General features: G+C 37.8%; 1 protein-coding gene across 21 annotated transcripts in view; it reads right to left on the bottom strand.

Moving 5' to 3' along the window:
* APBB2 (amyloid beta precursor protein binding family B member 2) overlaps window positions 1-24,564 on the bottom strand; it is a 394,104-nt gene that overhangs the window by 182,297 nt on the left and 187,243 nt on the right. For 16 of the 21 annotated variants that reach the window (XM_004448704.4, XM_012529782.3, XM_004448702.4 and 13 more), the window contains 2 exons: window positions 16,499-16,566; window positions 2,471-3,286 (listed from right to left, as the gene is read on the bottom strand). In XM_004448704.4, coding sequence (XP_004448761.2) covers window positions 2,471-3,286; window positions 16,499-16,517 — 835 coding nt within the window. In that variant the 5' untranslated portion in view covers window positions 16,518-16,566. The remainder of the gene's footprint in view (window positions 1-2,470; window positions 3,287-16,498; window positions 16,567-24,564) is intronic. The other 5 variants (XM_058299398.2, XM_071216817.1, XM_071216798.1 and 2 more) reach the window with 1 other exon arrangement.

Genomic DNA, 24,564 nt, shown 5'->3' with positions numbered 1-24,564 from the left:
ATTTTAAGATATTATAGGATGCTGAATTAGGCACAGGGCTCCCAAAACGACCATTTTGTAGGAGAGCAGAAGTCTGACTTCTCATGTGTTTTTTAAAAACTCAATCTCATTGCTCTAGAGTCACTGCTAATACAATTTACCAGCATGCTTGTTTTGAACTGTTGGTCCTTAGCAACTCATCAAGGGCTGTCATAATTGTCATATTTACTTTAAAATTCAAAGGTTTTCAAAACAGGCTCTGAGACAGAAAACTGAACTTATCTCCCAAAAATGTCAGGAGACTAATCTACACATCACCTGTGAAGCACTTTCATGGGTTTTGCAGAGAAACTCAACAGAAAGTAGCACCAGGACACTGAGCAAATGCAGGGTAAGGTCAGGCAGCACAGCAGACTCAAAAGGCTTCCTGGAGAGGAGGAATTAAAGACACATTCCTGTAGCTGCAACTGCATATGCTTTGTCAGCTTAAACTTTGTGCTTTCCACAGGCCATTTACAGACACCAGCCCCCAGTAATCGAAAAGACTATGGCTAGTAATAATCTAAAATATTCTTCTATGACGGGATGGCTAAATAGACCATGGAATTTGAATATAGTGGAAGAGCATACAAAATACTTATACTGAAGCAGGAAAGCAGTCTGTGCTGATATAGATTGACTAATAAAATAAATTCTTGAGAGGAAAAGGCAAAGCATTCATAAAATTATCTAATTTGGGTTTTATGTTTTACCTTTTCATTACAGAAAATTTTAAACATATAAAGTTAGAGAGAATAGAATAATGAACCCTCAAATACCCACAACCCAGTTTAACAATTCTTAGTTTATGGTTAGTCTTGTTTCTTTTTTTTTTCACTCTCCCACCCCAATTATTTTGAAGAAAATCCCGTATATAATATTATGTTTATATATTTCTCTAAAAGATAAAGACTCTTTAAAAAATCATTATCTCATTATTTGGGTAAATTTGTTGGAAGTATATTTTTATTATAAATGTGGGTATGTGCCTAAAATATTCCTTGGGAAGGAAATACAAAAAAATGGGGGAGAGTAGTGGTCATCTCTGGGGAAAGGGACTAGTGTGCAGACCAAGGAAGGTTTTAATACTCATTTAATAATTTTCAGTAAAATTTAAAATGTATCTACAAGAGAACACATCGTGCCTGAAAGACAGGCAGAAAAGCCACCATGCTTGTAGAAAGACAGTGAGGTGTGAGCAGACAGGCTATAACGAGGAGGCGAAGTTTGACTGTGAGATGCTCAAACACTAGAAGGTTACAATGTCCGTTAGCTATAAGATCTAAATTCTGTAAATGGGTAAAAAGTGAGACAGTTATCAACTCAGTGACATTACTAAACAGAATTATGATTCCAATAATGTGCAGGTCCAGGCATTTATGAGATGAAATGAACTCACCTCAGTTTCCCTATTGCCATGCCCAGCTATAGCAAGTTGATGAAATGCATCATTGAAAGCCCCAGGATTTTAAAGGGCACCTCAAAAACATTAAGAAAACAACAACAAGTTAATGCCTTAACTTTCTTCTCTTTCCTTTATCTGCACTATTTACAATTACTATGCCTTATAGGATGGGAAAAATTATTTCCTTTTCTGGTAGTTCTATATTTGTTATATAAATATATAGCATTTTAACAAAGCTCTAGCATCCACTAGGGTCCTTGCTTTTGGGAGTGTTTGTTTACACTGAATTTAGACGCAACAAAGTTCTCCACATTTTGTAAAAATTTTATAGCCAGTTTAATGGGGAGAGTGGTTATGAGAAGATGAATTATAAGTAGTTGGCTCTTACGATACTGTTACATTTTTGTCACAATTTTGACTCCTTTGACAAATTCAAAAATCGCATGAATATAGGCAAAAGTAAAGAAGACTGGTCTGAATTAGACTAGTTAAAATCATGAGGGAACACTATTTTCTCACTTTTAAAGATCACGTCAACAAGACTAATAAAAGTTTCCCCAGTAAAGGTCAATGGGTAAATGACTTAAATAAAAATACTTTTTAAAAGGTTTGAAGTTAGTATTTCATTAGATTGAACAGAGTAAGTTCTTCTGAGAAATTTAAGATATTGGTTCTCTTCATTAGGTTATATCTTGCCCCTGGCAACTGTATTTTCTTTTACTGTTTTGCTGAACAAAACCTAGTATTTCTACATAGTATAGAAAAATTGTTCCCCTAAGCACTGGCAGAATAAATTCTAAATACATACTATCTACCTGTATGGAACACAGAAAGACCTATTCTGTTACAAATATGCTTAGTAGAACAAGCATCAATCTAAAACACGATAAAAAAAAATCTAACTGTATTTTTCACACAAGTTGCACAATTCATACCCAGAGGCTCACACTCTCCCCTGCTTGGAAAGGGACTTCTTTGGTCGGCTCATCGATAACTGAAAACAACAGGGGAGAGGTCCCTCTTGGGCTACACCTTTCCCAGGGTTACCTGCTTCATCCGGGGAGCTGGGGGTGGCACTGCCTTGGGACAACGTTGTCCAGCTGGACTCCTCATCGCTTGGTGCCAGGTTCTGGATCCGGTGTAGCGCACAGTCGGTCTTGGCCCCCGTTTTAGGATGATCCTTCTTGGTCTCTGGGCTGGATGACACCGTGGCCACCTGGCCGTCTTCGGGGCTCGCCGGGGCCTTGTTTGGTTTCTGCAGCAGCAAATCCCCATTCCCAATGACGGTGGATGCCTGGCCCTGGCCTGGCTGGGGTTTCTCCTCCACGACCCCCTGGTGGTTGCCCAGGCTCTGCTCTACTTCTCTGGCTGAGGTTTCTAGGTCTGCATAGTAATTCAGGAAGCTCTTGGTTCTCCTGGGCTGGACGGGTAAAATTTCACAGCCCGAGGAAACCCGTGGTGGGGGCTCTTTGCCCTCTAACTTCTCAGAAGTTATGTTGATCACTGCAGTGGGGCTGACGTTTTTGTTGGGGTCCTGCTGCCCTTGTTCTGCAGCCTTCCGGAGCTGGTTCTCCCCATTTTTCACCAGCTTGATGTTGGCAGAGCCGTTTCCCAGCAGGGGCTGGGCAGCTGGATCCGAGAGGCCCATGGCCGCCTGGATGTTAGTTAGTGCATATTTTTTCCTGCATTTGGGGGGGGTGCTGTTCTTGGTTTCTGTGTGTTTAATTTCAGCATTCAAGAGTTCATTGTGGGAGGAACGGAGATTAAGGGTATTTGGTGGTGTGGCTGGGCTGCTTCGATTCGCCGAGTCCGTAGTTCCACTGCTGGCCATAAACACTGTCAAGGTGTCTACACCTGAGTCAGCTAGAAAAAAAGAAAAATGGTTATTAGACATCGGCATGATTAAACTACTTAGTGTGCAGAGTGAGCCAACATTTTTATAGAGGAAGCTGAAATAACTAATGTTTGGATTGCATGCCATGTTCTTGTAAAAATGACCCATTTTCCTCATTATTATGTCATTGTCTGCTCCTTGGGAGCAAATAAAGGTCTTAATGTGAATACACAAAAGCCAATTTATAGAACAGCTAAGAGGTCTAAGGGTCCAAATTTTACTGAGAATCAAAAAGCACTCTTCTTTTGAATTCATATAAAGACATTTTCTTCTGGCAGCTGGTTCTCATTTTTTACAACATTGAAAATCAACTAAACATTTACACCACATTTCTGTTCCGTAATTCCCTCAGGCAACAATGACAAAAATTGCTAAAAATGCCTCTGGGCTCCAGCCTTCTTAATTAACCTTAGAGGTCATTGTAGAACGATGCTCTGTACATCAAGGTAACTGTTCCCAACCAGGTTTAGAGATTGTGCTCTGAATGACTGGAAAATGAAACCTCCATTAGAGTTTGCTAATGCCTTTGTGAACGTTTTTTGACCTGGCCTCAGTGTCTGTACTAAACAGAAATTTTGAAGGAATGGCTTAAATGCTCAATAACATACACAGGTTACTGAAAACCAAGCACTGAGCCCTTGGCTATAGAGATGTTAGCGTGCCCAAAGGAGTGTGAGTATATTCCACTGAATTAAAATACAGACTCAGCTGCTTGCAGGCATCATGTGCCCTCACAGAACTCCTAGGAAACTATCTGACAGCTGCATTTATCTCAAATATTGTTCACACCATCCGTGATTTATTCCATACGCCTCCTGCTAGGAAGAAAGGAAGGTTTCTCAGACTAGAAGGGAATAAAACCCATCAGTAAGAATTCCTAAGTCTCAGATTTCTCAGTCTGTGAGCAATGACTTCTTTCTTATCTGATCCTTTACCCTGTACTAAGTCCTCTGAGTTCTATACTAGCAGTAGGAATAAAAGCACAGCTCCTAACATTCCACAAATTGTATTCTGACAACTCTCTCTTCCTCCCCCAGGCAAGCCAGAGAGCTCCACAGGAGGGGAGGGCAAGAATTTCCCCATTTGAAAGTTTTATAGCTATCTCTTTTCATCATTAAATACTCACACTGGGTGATTTTAGAAAAGAGTCACTCATTCATTCTAGGGTCCATGTGCTTCCAAGAAGCTAGGCACTGTCTATTCTATCAAAGCAACGTCCAATTTGTAACGGAGTGACTAGAGTCACCCACAGAGATGTATCTTAGGGGTATGAGACACAGTGATTGGACCCAGGGCCCTCTTCTTAAAAGTTATTTATCAGGATTCCCACTTACCCAATACTACCCCACCCCAGCTTTTAGGCCTCATTTTCAGAAATATAGAAGCTAGTGTGTTTTTCTCTTTTAAACAATACTCCAACAGTTGAATTTTAAAAACCGTTTTCTCTATTCTTTTGGTTAGTGCTACCACCTTACGGAAAAAATGTTTCAATTTATAATGTAATCTCATGCAACAGTTGGACTTAATGTGAGGAGGCCCACTTCGAACCAAAATGAAGTGTTCCCTCAAATACATGCCCGTGGCATACACACAAAGGAAAAATTATATTTAAATACTTGGGTACTTAGATTGGCATTACTAGGAGAAAGCTGGAAATCCATGCTTTGCTGTGAACAGCATTAGAAGCCCCGAAAAGGCTTTGGTGAGCACCCACGCACAAATGCAGGCACATTCTGGTTGCCGTGAGCTCCCACCAGCCAAATCCAGGCCTTCCTCCATCTCTCACTTCCTCTGCTACAACATATACATCATTAGTAACAACGAATGAAAAAACACTGGAATACAGCAAAATTAACAATAATGTGAATGTAACAAATTACAGAAAACTCAATGGACATAAAAATGACAGGATTACTCTCAACCTCTCCCACCCCAAAAGCACCATCTCCTTTTGCTTTCTCTAGTCTACATGTGAAATATTTCCACCTGCTTTTCCAATACTGAAGCTGTACTGAAACTCTAATCAAGAGATGGTACATTTAAGACGGTTTCATTTTCTTTTGCCTGTCATGAAAATATTATAGATACCATACTGAAGAGTACTTGGTCCAGTAGTCCCTTTGTCTTGAGGGGAGTGATTGAATTCACTTACACATGTGCTGGACCCTAACTGAGAATTGATGCCATCACCATTCTCCCGGTTTTCCAAGCTAGAAACCTTGGAATAGTCCTTATCCCACCAAATTCTACCCATTTTACTTTAAAATGCTTCTCCAGTAAAATAATTTCCCCTTCCTACTGTAAGAGACAGGGATCAGTCTAGTTTTCACATAAAGGTAATAATAAAGCAGGGAGGAAGAAAATATTAATTAACGTAACCTGGCAACCTACTACCTCAGTCTCCCACTCCAGGGTTAAGGAGGAACAAAGGAAACCAGCTTAAGCCAGTCATATAGCGGGTAAAAAGGATGCACAAGAAAGAGCTAAGCCAATGCCAATTCAGCACTAAGTTCCATACCTTATTTGGCAAAAGGGGCAGGTAAAAGCCAAAACGGCTGGAATGTGATGAGGGAAGCTGTTAATCAAAAAACTGGGGTACTTGCGCGGGAAAGTTAGACTTCTCGGATAAGCTATAACATCTGAAGTATCCAATCTATGGAGAAACAGAGGAAGGGCTTGCACGCTAAGCTTAGGGGTATAAATGGTGTCATTTTCCTTTGGGGTACCAGGCACGTTTTCTGGTTGTGTGCCCCTTCTTGCAAGACTGAGAATAAATAAATTCTTTTCTTCTCCACAATTGGGTAAGCCTTATTTTCTTCTAGAAGGAGATTTCTTTTTTACATCCACCTCCTCCATGCTGTTGAGACCTCAAATCACTTATTTAAGTTTCTTCATAGGTCTCCCAGGCACAACGGCACTCACAAACTCCAGTCTACCCTGACACCTTTTTGCTCTATAACTTCCTAGAAACATATTCATCATGTAACACCCCTACTTAAAAATACTGACTGGTTCTCTGTTGTCCAAAGTCTCTACCTCAGGATATAAGGCATTTGAAATTATCCTCTGCTAGCCTCAATCTATACTATAGTCAAATTTCTGATTACTGCTCTCCTCTCCTCGCCACACCCGCCATGTTCTCTTCCCTGCAGCCACATGGAACTTCCTGAACAACGCAAGTCCCTTCACATCTTTGCCTTAGCACATGGACTTTGTTTCCTCTGCCCAGAAATGCCATTTTCCCTCATCACCCACTCTATTATATATGTGAAAATTCCTATAAATCCTTTAAAAAAAACCAATTCAAATGTCATCTCTTCCTGTAGGCCTTTCTGGATCATGTACATAACAATGGTTTCCCCATCCTCTGTGCCAGGTATGCCACATGCTATTTGTTCCAGAATTTCTGTATTGTACTATAAATAACAATTGAGAGGTCTCTTTCCACTTCCATACTGCAAGCTCCTTGAGAACAGTGGATACCTCTATTCATTTTTTATAAAATATCAGATTAGGATATAATTCATATAAAATAAAATAAAGCTAACCCCTTTAAAGTATACAATTCAGTAGTTTTTAGTATATTTGCAACTCTGTATACATCACTATTATCTAATTCCAGAAAAGTACATGTACAGAAAACTACATTTAACAAAGAAACCCTGTACCTATTTTCCATTCATTCCCCCATTCCTCCCCGCTCCCAAGCCTCTAGCATCCACAAATCTGCTTTCAGTCTGTATGAATTTGTCTATTCTGGACATTTCATGAAATTTAACAATAAAATACATGGTCCTTTCTGACTGCCTGCATTCACTTAGTGTAATGCTTTCTAGGTTCATCCAGGTTGTGATATATATCAGTAATTCATTCCTTTTTATGCCTGACTGGTATTTTGTTGTATAGATATGCCATATTTTATTTATTCGTCCATCAGTTGATGGACAATTCTGTTTTTCCATTTTTAGTTAATTTGCATAATGAAGCTATGAACATTTGTATACAGGTTTTGCTTTGTTTTTTAATTTTTTATTGAAGTATGTCATTCATACATGAATATGCATAAACAATAAGTATATAGTAAAAATTGTGAACTTATGTGTACAGGTTTTTATGTAGACATGTTTTTACCTCTCCTGGGTATCTCTGGGAGTGGAACTGCTAAGTCATATGATAAATATATATTATATTAACCCTTTGAGGAACTACCAGACTGTTTCACACAGTAGTTCAACCATTTGATACTCCAACCAGCAATGTATGTGGGCTTGGATTTCTCCATGACTTCATCATTACTTATTATTATCTCTTAATTAAACTCATGCAGGAAGTGAGTGTAGCACAGTGGTTGAATGCTTGCTTTGCATGTGCAAGGTCCCGGTTCAATCCCAATACCTTCTAAAAAAAAGTAAATTCATACTAGCGTGAAAGTAGTTTCATGGTTTCAAATTGCATTTCCCAATCATTCTTTTTCTTTTTTTTCTTATTTTGGAAACTTACATACTACCTAACGTTTCCCATTTTAACCATCTTCAAGCATACAATTCAGTGGTATTAATTATATTTACAAATTTGTTCCACATCACCACCATACATTACCACAACTTTTCCATCACCCCAAAAAGAAACTCTGTACCCAGTAAGCACTGACTACCCATTCCCCTCTCACCTCTATCCATTAACAGTAAGTCTACTTTCTGTCTTTGTGAATCTGCATATTCTAGTTATTTCACATAAATGAATATAACACAGTATCTCTCTTTTGTGTCTAAATTATTTAACTCAACATGATGTCTTCAGATAAATCAAAGTTATAGCATGTATCAAAACTTTATCCTTTTTTACAGATGAATAATTTGCATGTATGCATAAAGCATATTTTGTTTACCCATTCATCTGTTAATAAACACTTGGGTTGCCTTTACTTTCTAGTAAATAACATGGCTATGAAAACTGATATAAAAATATCTGCTCCAGTCCCTGCTTTTCTTTTTTCTTTTTTTAGTTTTTTTTAATTGACTTTGTAATAATATTACATTAAAAATATATATATATGAGGTCCCTTTGAACCCTACTATCCCCACCCCACCTCTCCCCCCCCCCCCCCCAGCAACACTCCTTCCCATCATCATGACACATCCATTGCATTTGGCAAGTACATCTTTGGGCCAGTCCCTGCTTTTCAATTCCAATGGATACAAACATAGAAGTGGAATTGCCAGGTCATATGGAAATTTTCTGTTTAGTATTTTGAGGAAATGCCAAATTGTTTTCCATACCAGCTGCACCATTTAACATTCCCACCAACAATGGACTACACTTCCTATTTCTGTGTATTCTTGCCAATATTTGATATTTTACATTTATTTAATATTAGACATCCCAGTGGGTATGAAGTCCTAGCTCACTGTGGATCTGATTCGTATTTCCCAAATGACTAATTATGTTGAGCAAATTTTTAATGCATATTGGCCATTTGTATATCATCTTTGGAGAAACATCTATTCAAGTCTTTTGACCATTTTTTTAATTGGGTTGGCTTTTGGTTGTTGACTTGTAGGAGTTCTTTTTACATTCTGGATATGAAACTGTTATCAGATAAAGGGTTTCCAAATATTTTTTCCTATCCTGTAGGCTTTTCATGATGATAATAATGTCCTTTAATTTTGAAGTACAGTTTAATTATTTTTCTTTTGTGCCAAAGCTTTTGGTATAAAGTCTAGAATCCATGGCCAATTATAAAATTCTGAAGATACTTCTCTATATTTTCTTCTAAAAGTTTTATAATTTTCAATCTCATATATAAAATTTAAGATCTTACATCATCAATTTTGAGGTAAGTTTTTCTATATGCTATGAGGACAGGGTCTACTTTCATTCTTTGCATGAGAATATCTAGTTTTATGAGAACAGTTTGCCAAAGAGAGTATTCTTTCCCACTGAGCAGACTTGGCACCCTTGCCAAGTAATAGACCAGAAATTTGTGACTTTATTTCTGAACTCTCAATTTGATTCCATTGCTATATATGTCTAGCCTTATATTAGGACTATACTATTTTGACTACTGAGCTTTGTACTAAGTTTTTAAATTGGGAAGTGATTTCCCCAACTTTGTTATCCTTTTCCAAAGTGATTTTTGTTATTCAAGGAACCTTGAATATGGTTCCTTATGAATTTGATGATTAGTTTTTCCACTTCTGTGAAGAAGGCTGTTGGAATTTTGATTGGGATTGCACCAACTCTGTGAATCATTTTAGATAAGACAGGCATACACCTTGGAGATATTATGGGTTCCGTTCTGGACCACCATGATGAAGCAAATACAATTTTGGGGGGTTGCCCAGAGTATATAAAAGTTATGTTTATACTTGTGTGGTCTATTAAGTGTGCAATAATAACTTATGTCTTTGAAAAAAACAATATAATTAAAAATACTTCACTCCTAAAAAATGCCAATCATCATCTGTGCCTTCAGCAAATAGTCATTTTCTTGCTGCTGGAGGGTCTTGCCTTGATTTTGATGACTGTGGTCTCATCAGGGAAGTAGTTGCTTATGGTTGGGGTGGCTGTGGCAATCCTTAAAATAAGACAACAATGAAGTTTGCCCCATCAATTGAATCTTCCTTTCATGAAAGATTTCTCTGTAGCATGTGATACTGCTTGACAGCATTTTACCTACAGGATAGAACTTCTTTAAAAATTAGAGTGAATCCTCTCAAATCCTGCCGGTGCTTTATCAACTAAGTTTATGTAATATTCTAAATCCTTTTATGTCATTTCAACAATGTTCACAGCATCTTCATCAGGAATAGATTCCATCTCAAGAAACCACTTTCTTTGCTCATCCATAAGAAGTTTTATCATGCAATTGCAGTGATTCAGTCACACCTTCAGGCTCCACTTCTAATTCTAGTTCTCTTGATAATTCTGCCACATCTGCAATTACTTCCTCCACTAAAGTCTGAAGCCCTCAAAGTCATCCATGATGGTTGGCATCAACATCTTCCAAACTCCTGTTAATGTTGATATTTTGACCTTTTCCCATAAATCAAGAATGTTCTTCATGGCATCACATGCAGTGCTCTATATACGTCTGTTGTTTTAGTTGGTTTACAGTATTGTTCAAGTCTTTCAATTCCTTATTTATCTTCTCTCTAGATGTTTCATCTTATCATGGGAAGTGGTATACTTAAATCTCTTAACTATTAAAGTAAAGCCATATATTACTCCCTTCAAGCATGGCAGTATTTGCCTCATATATTTTGGGGCTCTGTAGTTAGGTACATACATGTTTATAATTATTATATCTTCTTGATAAATTGACCTATTATCAAATAATGGTGCTGTTCTTTGCCCATTTCACAGTTTTTAACTTAAAACCTATTTTGACTAATATTTGTATAGCTATTCCCACTATATTTGGTTACAATTTGCATGCAATATTTTTTTAATCCTTCCACTTTCATCATACATGCACATGGATTTAAAGTAAGTCTCTTGTAAACAGAATATAGTTGAATCATGCATTTTTATCCATTCTGCCAGTCTCAACCTTTAGATCGGAGAGTTTAATACATTTTTATTTAAAATAACTACTGATAATAATAATACAGAGCTTATTTCTGCCACTTTGATATTGCTTTTGGCCCACATTTCTGCTACTATGGCTTCCTTACCTTTTGTTTTAGCTGATCTTTTATAGTGATCCATTTGGAATTCTTTCTCATAGACCTCTGTGCATATTTTTTCAGTATTTTATTTTTGGTTACCATAGGGCTTAAATTTAACATCTACATATACAACAATCTGGTTTTATTTCATCTGAACTTAAATTCAGTAGCATTAACAAACTATGTCTTATACTCTACTCCCCCACCTTTGATCTGTTTTTGTCACAAATAACATCTTTATATATTATGTGCCAATTTCATGGTTTATCATTCCTTTCTACCCATTTGCATTGTTAATACTGTAAGAATTAACAAGTGGGATAATTTTTATTTGCCCATGTGGTTACCTTACCAGAGATCTTTATTTCTTCATGCAGCTTCAATCTACTGTCTACTGTCCTCTTTCCTTGCAGGGACTCCCTTTAGCAATACTTGTAGGGCTGGTCTACTGGTGACAAATGCCTACAGCTTATATATATTGGGAATTTCTTAATCTCTTCCTCATTTTTGAAAGGCATTTTTGTTGAATATAGGATTCTTGGTTCACAATTTTTCTTCTTTTAGCAATTAAATATGCCATCCCATTGCCTTCTTGCCTCCCTGGTATCTGATGAAAAATCACCACTTAATCTTATTGAGGCTCCTTTCTACATGACATTGTTTTTCTCTTGCAGCTTTCTGCATTCTGTGTGTCTTTGCATTAGACAGTTTAAGCATAACGTATCTCGCTTTGGATCTAATTGAGTTTATCCTGTTTGGAGTTTGTTAAGCTTTTTGGATGTTGATATTCATGTCCTTCATTAAATTCATTAAATGTTTTTCAGCCATTATTTCTTCAAATTTTCTTTCTGTTCCTTATGCTCTTTCTTGTCCTTCTGGGATTCCCTTAACATGTGTATTGGTATGCTTGCTGATGGCACACAGGTCTCTCAGGATCTGTTCACTTTTCTTCATTCTTTTTTGTTGTTGTTCTTCAAACTGAATAATTTCAATGGTCTTACCCTCGAATCCACTGTTTTGGGGTTTTTTTTCTACCAGCTCCAAACTACCATGGAACCTCTTTAGTTTAAAACTGCAGTTATTGAAATCTTCAGCTCTGCTTGGTTCCTTTTTATGATTTCTATCTGCTTATTGAAATATTACTTTGTTAATCCCATTTGGCTGATGGATGGGACTCTCTTGCTTGCAGTTGTGGACTCTCTCAGTTCCTTGGTATGATGGTTGTCCATCCTCATCTCCTTGATAGTTGTTCTGGGGAGTAGGTGTTGCAATTCCGCTGAGGCTCAAGGCCCAGCTGGCACAATCTTACTGTTTTTAATGTGACAAATGAAGATCCAACATCAATTCAAGAAGATAGTCCCATTCCAAAACTATGTATAAATTCAGATTTAAGAGTATGACAAGGGCTATCATTACTATTGTTGTCACTCTGCACACATAATGGACAGATACCCATTATTCCTGGTATGTACTTCTACTTTCTCTGGTAATAACCCCTCAATTTTCCTTGGGGAATTATTCACCCATCCTCATTCATTTGTGCCTTCATCATATTTTTTTTGAACACTACTATGCGCCAGATACTGTGTTAATAATGCAGTGATGATCAAAACTGACAAAATAAAAACAGCTATATTCATGGAGCTCATATTCCAGGGTTTCAGTCCATTTGTTTTAGACAAAGATGACTCCACTCCAAGACTACGGTGATTGATTCAAGGAAAAAGAATGTGACCACACAGAGCCAATCCTGAAGCTTCTCCTGTAATGACCATAAGAGAGATGCTCTCTCTTCTCTTTTTCTTGAACTAGACGATACAAACCTAGATCTAAAAGGGGTTACCATGAAGAGACAAACTGCCTAAGCATAAACCTGGCAAAGAAGAAAGCAAAGCAAAGAGATGGACAGAGAGGTGAGCAAACCCTAATGACATTGTCTGAGTCACCAAAATCTGATACCTCTGGACTTTTCAGGTACCCAAGCCAATATAGTTTTGTGTATTGTTTTGTTTTTCTTTTTTGGCTTAAGCTACTTTGAGCTGGGTGGTTTTTTCCTTGCAAGTAAGAGAGTCTTAGCTAATATACACAGTACTTTTTATGACACCTAAGAAAAATTAAGCAAGCTAAGGTCACTTTAATTTTGAGACTAAACAGCTTTTCTCAAAACCAAAGGTCACAAAGGCCCCATTCACTGAGCTAATACCAGGCAGACTCTCCCCACAACTCAGATTACATCCTAGTACAAATCCAACCTGGATCCTGTAGTTAAACCCAGTGCCTCATTCTCCTCCCTTTCTCTTTCTTAACTCCAGCCTCCTCACAAAGAAAAAGTCGGTCAGTAATGACAGGAAACTCCTCTCTCTCAAATAACCTGTTTCTCTCTCTCTGCTCTCACGACATGCTTATAAAATTGGAAATTGACAAATGGGTCCAGGGAAGTCCAATGTTTGTCCCATTCTTGAATGAGATTTCACAGTTTCTTTATATTTATTTTATTGCTACACAATCTTATTCCATTGAGGTATTAACAGGAAAACTTCTACCCTGAGGAATGCTGCCTTTTGAACTAGACTTTAAAGTATTAAGGAAATGAAATAAACTTGGAATTTTCTTTTCCCTTTTGGACTGAGAGGCAAATAAAGCTAGTTTCCTGAAATTATTCATGAAAGCAAATTCTCAATGTGACAAAATTGATAAGAACTGTTCTGTGAATAAAAAAGACAAAGGTTATTAGGAGGCAGTTCAGGTCACAGGGCTGGAGAGATCACAGAATTAAAAACATGAAAGTTTTCAAAGCTGGGAGAACAACTTCACACAGCTGATTCACAAGCCAACCAGGCTCTAGATGAAAGGATCATTTGGGCAGCTAGGTCTTATCTGCTTGATGGTTTCCAAGACCACATTCAACTTAAATTTCTTGAGGGCTCACTCTTTTCCAAAACACTGTTCTAAGTAGAACTGAGGAGATTCAAGAAGGACATAGCAAATACTTTTCTTTGAGACACTTAGATTGGACAGTGATAACGGGGAACTTACTGAACCAGTCCACAATGGCTGCAGTAGTAGGCAAAAGATCTTATGAGCACACAGTAATGGGAATGAGGACAGAGATTCAGGGAAAGCTTCTCACAAAAGAAATAGGTGAGCTGGGTGGGTCTTAAAGGGTAAATAGGAGTCCACAGTGCACAAGGAAAAGAAAAGAATTTGAGACAGGAGAAAGCTGGCAGATGTGATGATTGTTTATTCAAGAAATGCATTATCAGAATTTGCGCATCCAAATAAGAATTATGAACTTTGCATAGTCACTTTGGGGAATTACATAATTATTCCAAAGATATTTTCTCTGCTCAATTTCTAAGCTGTTTTCATTTTTTAGAAGAGCATCAATATCTTCTGAAGGTGGATTAATTTTCAAATACAGCCCTAGACCTTTATGGCCAAATCTGATGAATAGGGTCAATGATTAAACATAGAAATACTGTGTTAGCTCAAAAAAGTAGGTAAGCTATAGGGTAGAGACAGGTTTTCTTTTTTATGTAATTGGGCCTCAAATCAGTTCCAAAGATAAAAACAATTAAACAATGGCAGAAACCCTGTAATCAGGTAAGTACGAAACTACTTTATGGGTAAAAACCTAATTGGAAGGGACTTCTAAACTGAATCTTGAGGACAAACAGGAATCCTCCTGGCAGAAAAGGGTATAAATTCTGAAATATTTGTTTGTAAAAAGGTCCCACAGTCACAACTACTAAGAGTTAGAAAACAGGACTGAAGGTAAACCTCGTTCAGTTACTGGTACCACTTGAATTGTCTAATGAAAAATTAGAGGAACATGATATTCCACTAAAATAAGAACACTTTTATTTGAAAAGTATGTTACATGCTGTACCAGCATATGGTAGTAGTAGTGTTATTTAAAAACCACGCTATATAACAGTTTCATTACCTCTTACATAAGAAACAAGGAATAAAGCAATTTTAGGACCAAAAGGAAGAATGAATACATTAGTTATAACGAAATACAGTGATAAGAAATTTCTAATAGTAATTTTACTCATTCACCTCCATTCAGAAGAAAACACACCATTTTATATATTTGCCAATTTTGTTCTTTAAATATCTGCACACTGAACCTATTTTGTAATGTAACATAAGATATTAATGCTAAAGATTCCTAAAAGAAATTTAAATTCAACATTTAAAATCCTTTTTAAAAAAAGATTTATTTATTTATTCCCCCTGCCCCTGCGGATTGTTCTGTCATCTGTTCTCTGCATCCATTTGCTGTGTGTTTTTCTGTGTCGTCTCGTCTCTCTTTGTTGTGTCATCTTGCTGCGTCAGCTCTTCAAGGCACATGGGCCGTCAGCTTTCCATGGCATGCAGCCCAGCTTGCCTTCACAAGGAGGCCCTGGGACACAAACCCAGGGCCTCCCATATGGTAGATGGAAGCCCAACTGATTGAGTTATAGCCACTTCCCTTAAAATGTATTTTTTAAAAGGACATATATATTTGCCTTGATTTCCCAAAATTAATTACCCGTGCAAATCTATATTTACACAGAAATTCCACTGTCCTCCCAAATTATCAGAGTGTAATTAGATGATCTCTAAGAATCAGCTCTAGATTTGTAATTTTCCCATGTGAACTTAGGCTTGTTGTATTATTCTTGGCTGTTTTCTATAAAAAATGCTATTTCTTGCCATTCACATACCTCTGCTGAGCTTACTGTTTATTTTATCATGTATTATTTGAGTCTCCGTTGAAATGTAACATGCAAAGTATTATAAAAGAGAACAGTGCTTGAATATATTTAATAATAATTTAATTTTAGAATTTAAAGACATTAATATTTGTCCATGTTTCAAATTTACTTCTTTAAATTTGGAACTTACAAAGTGGTATGTGTACTAACAAATATGGAATCTACCCGGTTCTATCTGCTATCGGTATTTTTAATGTTACTACAACTGCTTTTTCCTTATTATTATATCCCTGTAAGGCTAAGAATAAATCTCATGCCATGTTGTGTACAGACGAGCATCTATCATCACAGAGAGAAAGGAACATGCATTAAAATAAAAAAGTCTGAAATGAACGAGCCTTAGATCCAGAGAGAATACTGAAGGGGTAGCTCTACTATAGACAAAGACCACAATGGCTAAGCTGCTATTTATTGAGACAGCATGAACACCTACTCCTTTGTTCATATTTTAACAGTTCACATGCTGTGATGCACGATACTAGGTGGTAAATTTGACATATTTTTAATGTCCTGTTATAGATAATTATTTTTACATTAGGATACAAATAGAGCCATACAATTACTACACGAATATAGGTAAGTCCAACTGATTCTTACCTAAAAGATTCCTTTTTCTATTAGTGAAGTATAATTAAAAGTACAAGTCATTTTAGCAAATCACAAGTTTACAAATATCAAATAAATCTTCTGAAGAAGTTTCAACATTCAACTACTTCTGTGCATTGAAACATGTGAAAGTGTATCTGACCTGGAAGTACTTCTGACATGGATCACTGGGTGTCACGATGGTTCAGGAAATAGGTTATACTCTGAAATCTGAAAAGAGGGACCATTTGAAAAATTAAAACCCCAAATAACAAAACATAAAAGAAAAAAAAACAAAACATACATTGAAAATCCTTCCAAGAGATGGTTAAAATAATAAATGTTCTTAGTTAATAAGCAAATTTTTGTTTATTTATAATTGGTCATTACAGGTTTTAACTGAAATTTGAATCCTTACTTAAGCACATTTCCCACAAAGACTTACTGAGAAGTTTTTCCATGCCAATTCTAAGATCTTGAGATATCTCTTTCTCTGTCCATATCTATCCAAAAACCTACCTACCTACTATATATTTCAAGTTTTCAACACTTTTTCTCATTAAAAACACACACATAGGGGGTGGAGCCAAGATGGCATCAGAGTAAGGAGCTCCTAGAGTCAGCTCCTGAAACAGGGCAGTTGATGATCACCCAGAGCTTCTTAAAACACCTTTTGGAGGACCCAGGAGACCAGAGGCATATCCTGCAACATCCCTGACAGTGTGGAAGGAGGAGACTACCCATCTGCACAGAGGAATCGTGATTAAAGCACTCCACGCCACAGAGGTTGGTGCCCGTGGAGTGCAAGTCGCCTTGGGAGCTGTTCCATGGTTGGAGTTGGAAGTTCCATTTCCCCCAATAAAAACGGGAGGAAAACAAGGCATGGCACCGACTTCAGCTACTGATTAGCGCAGGTGGTGACTGAAGTAGAATCCTAGGAACAACTAAACTTTGAGCCTGTCCAGGTCAGAGGGAAGCTGGTGGCCGCCATTCTGACTGCACCCTGGGCACAAGCGGAAGCAGCACTTACTGAAAACCACAGTGCTTGCAAGGACAGGCTTCTTTCCACCCAGGTTGGATTGCAGGTGTAGCCTAAACCCCAGTCCCACTGCAGGCAGGGAGGAAGTTGGGGGGACCTGCACCGCCTCTCTAAGAAGCTGCAAATGACGCCACAGAGGCTGGTGCCCATCCTACCCTAGGGGCGCAAGCCGCCTCAGGAGCTATTCTGTGGCTGGAGTTGGAAGCTCCATTTCCATTAAACGGTGGAGGAAGAGACATATGTCCACTGACCTCAGCTACTGATTACTGGACTCAGCTGGCTTAGAGACAGGTGGGGTCTGAGCGTGTCCAAGAGGGAAAGTCCAGTAGCTGCCACTTTGACTCTGCCCCTGGCATGAGGGGGAGCCTGGCTGACTGAAATTCAGTGAAGTTAGGGACTGGCTTCTTTCCACCGAGATCAGACTGCAGCCCTAGCCTAGGCTCCAGCCCCACCTCCAGCAGAGAGGTAGCTGGTGGGACCTGCACCAGGCTCTCCAGGCAACTGAAGTGCTCTCTGCGAGCAGACGCTGAACAGTCAGACACCTGGGGCTGCATCCCTGCACCCCAAGAGAATAGAAAAGGAGCTGGGTATCCTCAGACTCTCTAGGCAATGGCAGGAGTTTTCAGGCCAAACAGATTTGTTGAACGCCTTTGAGCCCATCTCCACCTCTGTCCTGCCACAGGATAGGAAGGGGCTGGGTGGCCTCAACCTCTCAGGGCAACAATTTTGGGCTGTATAAGCCTGACTGTTGGGCACCTGTGGCTCCACCTCCATCCCCAATAGGAGAATAGACGAACTGTGTTTGTCCAGCCTCTTTGGGTAACTGCAGGTGCTTTTGGCCCACACAGCCTGGTCTGGTGGGTACTTATGGATGCACCCTCACTCTCCAATAGGAAAGAAGGGGTCTGGTCTTTCCACAGCCTTTTGGGCAACTGCAGACCTTCAGCCTGCATGGACTGGACTACTGGATGCCTATGAATCCACCCCCAACCCCAATAGATAGGAGGGGTTTGGTGCCTCCACAGCCTCTCTGGACAACAGTAGGTACTTTCAGCCAATAGAGACTGAACTGTCAGGTGCCTGTGGATCCAACCCCATGCCTTAAAAGGATAGAAGGGGGCTGATGTTTTCCTCACCCTGTCCAGGCAATGACAGGTATTCTCAGTCTAAAGGGACTGAACTGTTGCGCACCCATAGAACCACCCATACCACCCAATAGGATAAGTGGGAACTGGTGTTTCCTCAGCCTCTCCAGGCAATGGTAGGTACTTTCAGCCTACAAGACTGAACTGTTGAGCATTTGTGGTTCTGTTCCCACCCCCTAAAGGGCAGCCATTAGAGGTCTAAGCCTCTCGGGGCACAGAGATTAGACTGTTGGGCACTCCAGAGGGTCCATTTCCACTCCCAGCAGGAAGTGGATGGGGCGTCCGCCTACCACATGGGAGGTCCATGGTTCAAACCCTGGGCCACCTTGACCTGTTTGGAGCTGGCCCACGTGCAGTGCTGATGTGCACAGGAGTGCCATGCCACACACAGGGGTATCCCCAGTGTGGGGGAGCACCATGCGTGAGGAGTGTGTCCTGTAGGGAGAGCCACCCAGTGCGAGGGAAAGTTCAGCCTGCCCAGAAGTGGCACTGCACACGCGGAGAGCTGACACAGCAAGATGGCACAACAGAAAGAAACACGGATACCCGTGCTGCTGACAACAACAGAGGCGGACAGGGAGGAACACACAGCAGGTGGACATGGACAGCAGACAACTAGGGCAGGGGGGAGAAGGGGAGAGAAAAAGAAAAAAAAAATGTATAGCTATTACAGTGTTCTTAAAAAAATAAAAATAAAAAAGAAACGGAGGCCTTGAATAATATGATAAAAGGACTAAACCTAGTAGACATATAAAGAACACTGCACCCCAAAAGAGCAGGATATACATTCTTTTCAAGTGCTTATGTATCTTTCTCCAGCATAGACCATATGTTCAGACACAAAGGAGATCTCAATAAATTCCACAAAATCAAAATTACATAAAGCACTTTCTCTGATCATAATGGAATAAAGTTGGAAATCAACAAGCGGCAAATAAATGAAAATTTCACGTATCTATGGAGATTAAACAACCCATTCTTAAATAATCAGTGGGTCAAAGAAGAAATTTCAAGAGAAATCAATAAATATCTCAAGATGAATGTTAATGAGAGTACAATATATCAGAACCTATGGGATACTGCAAAGGCAGTCTTGAGAGGAAAATTTATAGCCCTCAATGCTTAAATTAAAAAAAACAGAAAGAGCTAAAATCAATGACCTAACTACACAGCTGGAGGAACTAGAAAAAGAACAGTAAGCTAATCTTAAAGCAAGTAGAAGGAATGAAATAAAGATCAGAGCAGAAATAAATGAAATTGAGAACAAAAAAACAATAGAGAAAATTAACAAAATGAAAAATTGGTTCTTCGAGAAGATTAACAAAATCGACAAACCTTAGCTAGACTGACTAAGAAAAAAAAGAGAAGATGCAAATAAATGAAATAAAAAGTGAAAAGAGGAACCTTACTACTGACCCCACAGAAATAAGGAAGATCATAAGAGGATAATACGAACAACTTTATGCTAAATAACTAGACAATGCAGATGAAACGGAAAAATTCCTAGGTATGTACAAACAACTTACACTGACACTAGAAGAAACAGAAGACCTCAACAAGCCAATCACAAGTAAAGAAATTGAAACAGTCATGAAACAGCTCCCCAAAATGAAAAGCCCAGGACCAGAGAGTTTCACAGGTGAGTTCTACCAAGCATTCAAAGAAGATTTAATATCAGTTTACTAGAGCTCTTCCAAAAAATTCAACAAGAAGGAACACTACCAAACACATACTATGAAGCCAATATCACCCTAATACCAAAGCCAGATAAAGATATTACAAAAAAAAGAAAATTACAGACCCATTTCTCTAATGAATACAGATGCAAAAATCCTCAACAAAATACTTGCTAATCGAATCCAACAACACATTAAAAGAATTATCCATGATCAAGTGTGTTTATACCAGGCATGAAAGGCTGGTTCAACACCAGAAAATCCATCAGCATAATACACCACATTAATAAATCAAAGAAGAAAAATCACATGATCTTATCGATTGATGCACAAAAGTCATTTGACAAAATACAGAATCCTTTTTTGATAAAAATACTACAAAAAAGTAGGAATTGAAGGAAATTTTCTCAACATGATAAAGGCCATATATGAAAAACCCACAGCTAACATTGTACTCAATGGTGAAAAACTAAAAGCTTTCCAACTGAGATCAGGGAAAAGACAAGAATGCCTACTGTCACCACTGTTGTTCAGTACAGTGCTAGAGGTTCTAGCTAGAGCAATCAGGCAAGAAAAAGAAATAAAAGGCATCCAAATTGGAAAGAAAGAAAACTTTCACTATTTGCAGATGGTATGACTGTATATCTAGAAAATCCCAAAAAATCTACAACAAAACTGCTAGAGCTAATAAATTATTTCAGTAGGGTGTCAGGATACAAGATCAATATGCAAAAATTGGTGGTGTTTCTATACACTAATAATACACAATCTGAGGAGGAAGTCAGGGAAAAAATTCCATTTACATTAGCAACTAAAAGAATCAAATATTTAGGAATAAACTTAACCAAGGATGCAAAGCACTTGTATTCAGAAAACTATAATGCATTGCTAAAAGAAATCAAAAAAGACCTAAATAATTGGAAGAACATTCCATGCTAATGGATTGGAAGACTAAATATCATTAAGATGTCAATTCTACCCAAATTGATATACAGATTCAATGCAATCCCAATAAAAATTCCACCAGCCTTTTTAAAGCAAATGGAAAACGCAATTATCAAATTCATCTGGAAGGGTAAGAGGCCCCAAATAGCCAGAAACATCTAAAAAGGAAAAGTGAAGTTGGAGGACTCTCACTTCCAGACTTTAAATCATATTACCTAGTTATGGTGGTAAAAACAGCATGGTATTGGCAATAAAGATAGACACATAGACCAATGGAACCGAACTGATGGTTCAGGAACAGACCCTCACATCTACAGCCAAGTGATTTTTGACAAGTCTGTCAAGCCCTCTTAGTTGGGGAAGAACAGTTTATTCAACAAATGCTATTGGGAGAACTGGATATCCATAGCTGAAAGAAAGAAAGACCCCTACCTCATACCTTATACAAAAATTAACTCAAATGGATCAAAGATCTAAATATAAGAGGAAATACAATAAAGCTCCTAGAAGAAAATGTAGGGAAGTACCTTCAAGCCCTGGTGGTAGGTGATGGATTCTTAAACCTTACACCAAAAGCACGAACAACAAAAGAAAACATGGGTAAATGGGACCTCCTCAAACAAACTTTTCTGTGATTCAAAGGACTTCCTCAACAAGGTGAAAAGGCAGTCTAGTCGATGGGAGAAAATATTTGGAAACCACTTATCTGATAAGGGTTTGATTTCCATTCTAAATAAAGAGATCATACAACTTAACAATAAAAGAGCGAGCAATTCCCCTTAAAAATGGGCAAAAGATTTAAATAGACATTTCTCCAAAGAGGAAATAAAAATGGCCAAAAAGCACATGAAAAAATGTTCCATATCACTAGCTATTAGGGAAACGCAAATTAAAACAAAAATGAGATATCATCTAACACCACATAGAATGGCCATTATTTAAAAAACAGACAACAATAAGTGCTGGAGAGGATGTGGAGAACCAGGAACACTCCTTCGCTGTTGGTAGGAGTGTAAAATGGTGCAGCCTCTGTGGAAGACAGTTTGGCAGTTCCTCAGGAAGGTAAATATAGAACTGCCATATGATCCAGCAATTCCTCTACTAAGAATATATCCAGAAGAACTAAAAACTATGACATGAACAGACATCTGCACAGCAATGTTCACAGCGGCCTCGTTCACAATTGCCAAAAGATGGAAACAAACCCAAGTGTCTATCCAACAATGAATGGATAAACAAAATATGGTATATATGTACGATGGCACACTATGCTGCAATAAGAAAAAATGAAATTGGAACATATGTGATAACATGGATGAGTCTTGAAGACATTATACTAAGCGAAGTAAGCCAGACATGAAAGGACAAATATTGCATGGACTCATTAATAGGAATTAAATACAAATAATAAACACATGGAATTAAAATCTAGAGTATAGGGTTATAAGGAAATAAGAGGAGGGATGAGAAGAACTATGTATGTTTAATGTATGTAGAAGTTTTAATTAACTTGACTATAAAAGTGTGGAGATGGATAGAGTTGATAGTAAGTAACACATTATAGTGAGTAGCAACTCGTTTATAATTGGGATTGTGACTGAAAAAGATAGTCTGCAGAAGTAAATGTCAATAGAAAGAAAGCTAAAGAATAATCTAGGGACTGAATAACACAGTGGACCGAGAGGTGGTTGAGAAATGTGGTTAAGGGTACAAATGCAAGAGAGTCCTTCGTGAGCTAGAGCAGATGTACATCATTATTGCAGGGTGTTGGGAATATGGAGAAACATGGGAAAACTACAACTGGTGTGACCTATGGACTGTGATTAACAGCAATACTATATTCTTTCATCAATGCCAAGCTGCACTGTGTTGATAATTGAGGTGTATGGGTGCCAAATATATGCTACGGACCATGATCGGTGGTAAGAGTCTGATGTTATTATCTCATCATCTGTAACAAATGTTCCACTAGGGTATGGAGTTGTATGGGAAATCTACACATCTGTATGACTGTTTTGCAAATTCATAATATCTGTAACAAAAATATATTTTAAAAAAATAGTATGGGTTGGGAGAAAAATAAACCAAACGTAAGATAAAGAATATAGTTTGTAGTAGTATTTTGAGGATGCTCTTGCATAGTTTGTAACAACTGTCTCACATCAATGCAAAGAGTTGGTGGAGGGGTGATGTATGAGACCCCTGTGTGATGTTATGTATGTTTATTTAGTAAGTTTGCAATCTTTACTATATACTTATTGTTTATGTGTGCTCATGTATGAATGATATACTTCAATAAAAATTAAAAAAACAAAAAACGCACATACACAATTGAAAAACTACCTTAAAGGACAAAACTGATATATTACCACATAACAATTAAAACCATCTGTTTAGAAAAAAATTACTATAAGCATAGTAAAAAAATGAAAAAAAAATTAACACTACTGGTAATATTAAAGGGCTAATTTCCTTTATGTAGAAAAGAATTTCTAAAATTCATTTTTAAAAAATGATCCAGCCTGTAGGAAAATAAACAAAGGACAGGAACATGTCCCAAGAGAAACACAACTGTTCCTTAAACATATGAAGAAAAACTAGCTTTACTCAAAACGAAAGAAAATGCAAATTTAAAAAGCAATGGCTTACTGTTTTCGCCATATTAAACTGCAAAGATTAACAGGCATGATAGCACATAGTCTAAGGTGATACAAATGGGAAGTTTCAAACCTTGCTATGGGGGAAAGAACTGGCAAACCTCTCTGGAGGGCTATTTACAATATCTGGGCAAATCTAAAATGCATGGTGGACCCCACTGGCTCAACAATTATACTTCTAAGAATTTATTTTACAGATAATAGATCATAATACATTCATACAGTGTAGTACAGTGTTGAGATAGGAAAAATGAAGCAGATCCACATGAGCTGTTATGAAAGAGGCTCTCAGACATATCACTGAGATTTTAAAAAAGCAAATTACAGAATAATATGCATAGTATGATCTAGTTTGAGTAAACTTTTTAAAAGCATCTCATATATATATATACATGTGTATTATATATACAAACACACACACACATATATATACCCCACACATATGCATTTACATATAAAATTTTTTGAAGGAATAATAAGGAATTACAAACAGCAGCGAACTATCAGTTTACTAAATTAGATACATTATAAGGAAAACTAGAAGCAGACCTTGTTTTTATCAGGAATGTTATTTTGTATGATAATCTATTATATTACAGTTAAATGTAGATACTGCATGATCCTGATTCTGTTTATACAAAGTACAAAAACAGGAAAAACTTATCTAGTCTTGATAGTGGTTTACCCTTGGTGGGGAGAACAAGAGGTGAGCTTCTGGGTTATCGGTAATGGTAAAATAATGTTTCTTGATTTAGACGTGAAAATTC

The sequence above is a fragment of the Dasypus novemcinctus genome, chromosome 1 (assembly GCF_030445035.2).
Source record: "Dasypus novemcinctus isolate mDasNov1 chromosome 1, mDasNov1.1.hap2, whole genome shotgun sequence".
NCBI lineage: Eukaryota > Metazoa > Chordata > Mammalia > Cingulata > Dasypodidae > Dasypus > Dasypus novemcinctus.
The sequence above is the reverse complement of the archived record's forward strand: the minus strand, read 5'-3'. Positions and strand labels throughout refer to the sequence as shown.